General features: G+C 38.7%; 1 protein-coding gene across 1 annotated transcript; it reads right to left on the bottom strand.

Moving 5' to 3' along the window:
• Window positions 1–513: 513 nt before the first annotated feature.
• Window positions 514–1,248, bottom strand: LOC126058399 (olfactory receptor 4C15-like). Its single transcript, XM_049853481.1, has one exon. The coding sequence runs from the start codon at window positions 1,246–1,248 to the stop codon at window positions 514–516; it is 735 nt and encodes a 244-aa protein (XP_049709438.1).
• Window positions 1,249–6,903: the final 5,655 nt, after the last annotated feature.

Genomic DNA, 6,903 nt, shown 5'->3' with positions numbered 1-6,903 from the left:
TAAAATAGCTTCAGGAAGTTCCTATTCCTGATATCTAAGATATTTTTTTCCTTCTTTCCATGAAGGTTTTTCAAAGTATGGTTTGAATGGCAAGAAGCTTAATAATCTGATTCCTGTCTTTTAGTGAATTCTTTTCATTATTTTATTCTAAACAAACATAAAATTCAACTCTCCTCAGATTCCCTAAGACGATACTGAGCTGCCAACTCCAAGATATGAGTGACCTGAGGGTGGAAATAGCATTTCCTGACCTACCCATTAGTATTTTTCTGTTGCATTACATTACATTCAGCAATACAGGTTCCAGCCCCTATAAAGTATTTGGTCAAGCCCATTTTGATTTCCTTCCTCTTGAAATTTAATTTTTTTAAGCTTAATGTTTTATTTTTCATCAGAAAGCACCACCAGTCTGGTCCACAATTTCCTCATGGCATTTTTCACTTCCTTATTCTTGAAAAAGTTTTTTTTTTTTTTAATTCCTGAAAGTATAAATCAAAGGATTGAGCAAGGGAGTTATGAATGTGTGCAAACTATGGCCACCATCTTGTCGAAGGAGAAAGCAGATGGAGGTCGGGCATACACAATTATGCATGGGACAAAGAATAAAACCACGACAGCAATGTGAGATCCACAGGTGGAGAGAGCTTTCAGCCGTCCTTCAGAGCTATGAGTTCTTAGAGAGAGCAAGATGACACCATAGGAGATGAGCAACAAGGAGAAGATTATGGTGCAGATAAACCCACCATTGGCAACCACAGAAAGGCCAAAGATGTGAGTGTCAGTGCAGGCAAGCTTCAATAATGGGTACAAATCACATAGGAAGTGATCGATAACATTGGGGCCACAGAAGGGCAGCTGGAAAGTAAAGAGAATTTGTATCACAGAATGCAGAAAGCCCCCTGTCCAGGCTACCCCCATCAGGATACCACAGAGCCTCCAGTTCATGATAGAGGAGTAGTGCGATGGCTTGCAAATGGCCACATAGCAGTCATAGGCCATGGCGGTGAGGATAATCACCTCCACTCCAGCAAAGAAGTGATCAGCAAAGAGCTGGGTCATACAGCCCTTGAAGGAGATGGTTTTCTTCTCATAGAGGGAGTCCGCAATCATCTCTGGTGCAAATGCAGAGGAATAGCAGGCATCCAGGAAGGACAGGAAGGCCAGAAAGAAGTACATGGGGGATCCCAGGAGTTTTGGGCTGCTGACAATGGTCACCACAACTAGCAAATTGCCCCCAACAGTTGCCATGCAGCAAAACAAAAAATACAACAAATTCTATTTTTTGAACACTTGGGTTCCATGAAAGACCCAAGAGGACGAATTCAGTTTCAAAGCTTTCGTTTTGCATATTTTGGAGGAAAAGGTGGAAGCTACCACAGTGACCATGTAGAATCTGAAATTATGAGAAAGATGTTTGTCTCAAACGAGTTTATGATATTGGCATAGTCATCAAAGTATCGATGAATCCATAAGCAAAATTATTTTAAGTCCTTTGTTCTTGTTAAAAATACAAAAAAAGAAATTTCTTGAGCTATGAGCCAGAGCTGAGGTTAAACCCTTTAAAACAGTCAGAGTTTCAATATGTGGGAATGGAAACATTCATATGTGGTAGGGATGACAAATAGTTTTTAAAGTGGGTGCCAGCTTTGACTTGTTAGGAGTGGCTACCTAGAGGGAAATGTTGAGGAGGATTCTGAAGCACATCCAAGATCTGAGGAAAGGAGGACTATAATGTATTAGTTATGCCTTCCATTAACATGGCATGGGAACCATGATGACTTGCATGGGAAATGCATCCTTCCCCAGGAGACTGCCTTAAAAAAAAAAAAAAGCCTTATCTACAAATAAAAGAACAGATAACATGTATTTTAAGAGACATTTGGAAGCCATGCCCACTCTCCCAAATGTTTCTTTAAAAGTTTGAGCTGAACTGAGCCTTTAAGATGGAGTACTTCATTCCGTATAAAAAATAAAGACCAAGGGAAAAAGTGCCTAACTGTATGCTTAAAGAGAGTATATATTAAGTGTCGTTTTTTTAAATTCATTTTAAAATGAAAACTGAAACTGACTAAAATAATAATAATAATACCTACTTTAAAATGTTGTGTTGTTGACTAAGTGAAATAACGCAAGGAAAGCAATTGCTCAGTGCCTAGTTTCTAGGATACAGTCCATATTAGATTTTATTACCCCTAATAACCCTAATGTGGGAGGTTAAGTTAAAAAATTAACAAAAGGTATATCTGGGATTTTCTGGCTCCAAAGACAAAGTCCATTCCACTGGATCAATAACGAGCAGTGAGAACATTTCTTTTCTGGGAGAACTTCAGAGCAAGGATGGCCTTTGTACAGTCTCCGCACAGCTCTCAAGGTTAAAACCTTCTGATTCATTTATTCATGTTTAAATTAGACACCTCAGGGAAAAGAAACTCCACATGATTTATAATCAGAAGGTAATGGCCCTACAATATAAATAAATATCAAATACATATACAAAGGGCAACAACCATGGAAGTGAAGAATAGAAACAACATATTCAACATAAGCCAGTCTGAAGACTTTATTAATTCTTAACCAATTCTTTAAACAACGTGACCTAACATGATCAAGTGCAACTCCTCAAGGCATATTCATTTCAAAATTATATAATGTCATTGTAAAACAGTAAATACATTGCTTACCAAAGCATCTGACAAGACTATGATGAGGGCCAATTTTGAAAATGTGAAAGCGTTGGTTATCCCAAAGAACTGTTGCAAACAGTGATTATTATTATCTCACTCAATAAACCAGCTGCTTTCCCCATAGAAAGCATTTCCACGATTCAACCAGATAATTATTTCAACTTCTTACTTCATTTTCCATGGGTAGACACAGCATTGAAGAATGAGCATGTCCTTGTTTGTACCTATAATAGAAATTTATCACTCAAATCATTTACATAATTATATGTTTGCAAAAGAGATGAATAAAATACTTGTGGGGCTGATTTTGTTGAATGCCACTTAGAATTGACAAATAAAACTAATGAATATACAATTTTACAGTTTAATGCAATCTGTTTGTTTGCTTTTAAACAACCATTTTCCTTATGTTCCCGGGGACCTAGGCAATCCTAAATTGTGCCAGCACTGTTAACTCCGTATCCAGCTGCAAGCTGTTACCCAGAAACAAACAAAAAAACATAAAACAAACCCAAACGGGTCATTGGGTCTGTCAACAAACATATATTAAAACATAAAGATTATCAGTAGAATAAAGGATTAACCTAACCACAGAAGGCCATAACCACAACAGGCCAATTTGTTTATCAGGATTCACATGGCTTCAGACACTAAGAAACTGTATCAAAGGGGGAGGACTGAGTGCTCTAACTTGTTCAATGGACTGTGGAAGTGCCTACCAAAACTAAGTGACGATTTACCCCAGGAAGCAAGTTAGAGATCTACCCTATATCACACATAGCCCACATCACTGAAACAGTTATCATATGACAGACCCTGGGCCCCTGAGCCAATAGATCAAACTGTTAGAAAAGATGAACAAGAAAAGGTCACCCAATCACGATCTTAGTTCTTTGTATTTCCTTAAACCAAAGATAGTCTCTAAGTAATTTTCTTGTAGGCAATTATACCAATGGCTGTGAAGAACCCCTAGAATCACTATTACTCATGATGAATCCGCACCTGTCAAAATTGTATAAAAAGCACTTATTGATTATCCTTCTTTGGATTTTGGTTTGTTTGTAGCCTGAGTGCTTGCAGACAATATCCTTTTTTGTTTTCTGACATGTCACAATAAAAAACTCTGTTGCAGAAGGCTTTAGTGAAAGTTATCACTTTACAACAGACATAGGATTCAACAGTGGTCATTTTAGCCTAGGACAAAAGTAAAGGAGACAATGAAGTGAAATAAGTAAGAACATCAACTCCAGACTCATACAGGCTTAGGTTCATATCCAAGCTCTTCTATTTAGTTATGTCTCATGGAACAAGTTACTTCAAATCCTTGGTTTCCACTTCTGAAAAGTGAGCTAATAAGAATGCCTATTGATAGAATCAGATAACACAACACACATAAATACATTCAACAGGAGATCAAGACCCCAGACCACTGACACAGAGAAGAATTGTCAACATTTTTACTTATACTTAATTCCCCCTTTACCATGAACAGGGCTGACAAGTGTTTTCAATGATAAACTCTTTGACTTTTTCTTTTATTACTTCAAAACTGGAAATTATTTTATTTGGTCACAGTATAGGTATGCCAATTTTTTTTTTTTTAATGCATAGCACTTTTAAATAACCTTTGTAATCCCTTAGTACCTGTCAAACACACATGACTCCACTTCTACTTCAGGCAGCTTCTTTATACAAAGAAAACCAAGTTGTCTGTAAATTAATTGATGCTTTTTTTAATTTATATTAATAATTAAATAATTCTGAAAATGCAAAAATGTGAACTATAAATCTCACCATGTATCATGTTTTTTTTTTTGAAAATTCTAGTGTTGCCAATCTCCTATTCTTTATGGAGAAAAGTCCATTCAGTGGCTGGATAAAATGTGAATGCCATTTCCAAGTCTTATTTCTACATCTAAGAGAGAGAGTAAGTCTCACAGGCACACAAGGCAGAGAATGTTCCCCACTGCTTCTCAAGGGCTGTTTCTAATTTAGTGTCATGGAACAAAACACAGAGAAGCAAAGGTTTCCTCCTTTATTGCCAACTAGAATTTAAAGAGGTTTCCCTGAGAGGACATGAACCTGTAGAACTGCCTCTCAGTTGCCTCCCAGGGGGTTGAAAAGTTTCAGTCAGCATAATTATCCAAGACGCTTTTACATGGTTTGAAGTACTTAAGCATTGGCAGAATTGCGACGTCCCAAATCAATTGAGAATTTTTTTTTTTAATCTCCTTCTTTTATATCTACTCCTGATATTCTGTGTGAGGATGTTTTCACTTCCCTTTCTGTTCAGGAATATAACAGTGTGTATGCTGGAATGGAAACGCCTATGTTCTTACTAAATGCAAGAGTTGAGTTCTGGAATAAGGCACAGCATCTACACATGAGGACAGCATGTGCTGTTCTTAGGCTGGGGTAGCAATGAGTGCTTATTAAGGAACATATTTCATATAGAAATATGCAAAACTATATAGATTAATCCAGATGTTATTTTTTTCTCTGCATACCTGATCTTGATATTCCATGACTTTAAAGCTAAAAACCTGATTTCCCTCCCTGGGTGGTACAAATCGTTAATGCACACACCTGTTAACCAAAAAGATGGATGTAAAAGTCTACCTCGAGGCACCTCAGAACATGGTCCTGGCCATCTACTTCCAAAAAATTAGTACTTGAAAGCCCTATGAGGCATAGTTCTACTCTGACATACATGGGGTCCTCATGAGTCAGAATCAACTCGACAGTAATGGGTTTTGTTTGTTTGTTTAATATTTTCTTCTCTTCCCATGTTATATGAAAAGAATGAATGAGAGATCAGCTTACTCTGATGAGATGTAGCACTGTGATTGAAGTTTGAAGGAAAACCTGGAGATGCCCCAACAGGCCGCTTCAGAAAGGAGCCAAACCAAACACTTTGTTACTCCATTCACTATTTAAACATTTTACTCTACCTACTTCTATGGCAATTCATACCTCACAAAGATGTAAAATTGAAGTGATTCATCAGAAAAGTTAAGGCCCAGAGGCACCTTCACATCAAGCACCTATGGGAACAAAGAACAAGGGTTGCTTTCTTTTTATTAAAATTTTAGAGGTTTGCCCTGACCAGAAGAACTGGCTGACATGGACCACATTCCTTGTGATTCAAGGACAGAAAGCCACAGGCAGCTGCCTGATATAGGGCCTGGAATCTGTGGAAAGACTGGATGATCTTGTTAGGTACTGTCAAGATGGACACTCAGGGTAAAGGATGTCTTCCTTCACTCTCAACACCTTCAGTCAGAGCATAGACAGATGAGAGCTTGAGGAGGCCCCACACAAAGGGCCCAAAGGCAAAGATCAGCAGGGCACTATTTTTATCCCAGAGCACTGAACTTGTGTCCCCCGAACTGAGCATGTCAGCACCACTCTGGTAACCCAAAGTAGTGCAATCCTGTAGAAATAAATAAATAAAGATCCAGCCTGCTGAAGCCATTTGGATGCCAGACCATGTACCTTGAACTGGGGTCCCAGCCGCAGGACCAGTCATAACTTGATTGGGGCTGAATAAGAGCTCCTGGAGGATTCTGGTTGACTCCATGGATGGGATAGAGTATGGAAGAGCAAGATGAAAAGTAGAAATGGTCAGGGGTCCATAGAGTCATGTCCAAGTTGGGATGTTGTACCCAGAAGGCACTACAGACTTCCCAGTCACAGGCACTGGAGAATGGTGGACATTTTGCAGCAGGCACTTCAAAGCATGCAAGCAGGGGCACGGTTCTGCTTGTCCAGGTCCAAGGGTAGTTTTATGTAAAATATCACTTCTTCAAATTTGTGAATACAAAATGAGATTGTAAGTCATTTAGAAAATTCAGGGGAAGGAAAAGTATTCCAGACAGAAGGAATAGCCTATGGATGTGAAGGCCCTATGGTAAGAGTATGCCTGACCAGCAAGCAGAACAGAAAAGGGTCACGTGGACTGAAGAATCAGTGAGGGGTCAGCCATGAGAGAGGAGTTCAGAGAGGTGGGAGGGTAGCAAGATTACTGCTGCCTGATCTTTAGCAATTGTAGGGTTTTAGCTTTTATCCTGAGCACCAGTGCAGTTGAGTAGAGTCATAATATGATCTGACTTATGTGTTTAAAGAATAACTCTAACTTTCTTGCTAAGGATAGAATTGGAGTATTGCATACAAGCTAAAGCAGGGAGACTAAGTAAGAGGGACTTGCAATAATCGAGGT

Source organism: Elephas maximus, chromosome 14 (genome assembly GCF_024166365.1).
Source record: "Elephas maximus indicus isolate mEleMax1 chromosome 14, mEleMax1 primary haplotype, whole genome shotgun sequence".
Classification (NCBI taxonomy): Eukaryota; Metazoa; Chordata; class Mammalia; order Proboscidea; family Elephantidae; genus Elephas; species Elephas maximus.
This window is presented reverse-complemented; position numbering and strand designations above follow the sequence as displayed.

Excerpts from the sequence above, each read along its gene's own strand:
- LOC126058399 (XM_049853481.1), bottom strand. The coding sequence starts at position 1,248 with ATGGCAACTGTTGGGGGCAATTTGCTAGTTGTGGTGACCATTGTCAGC.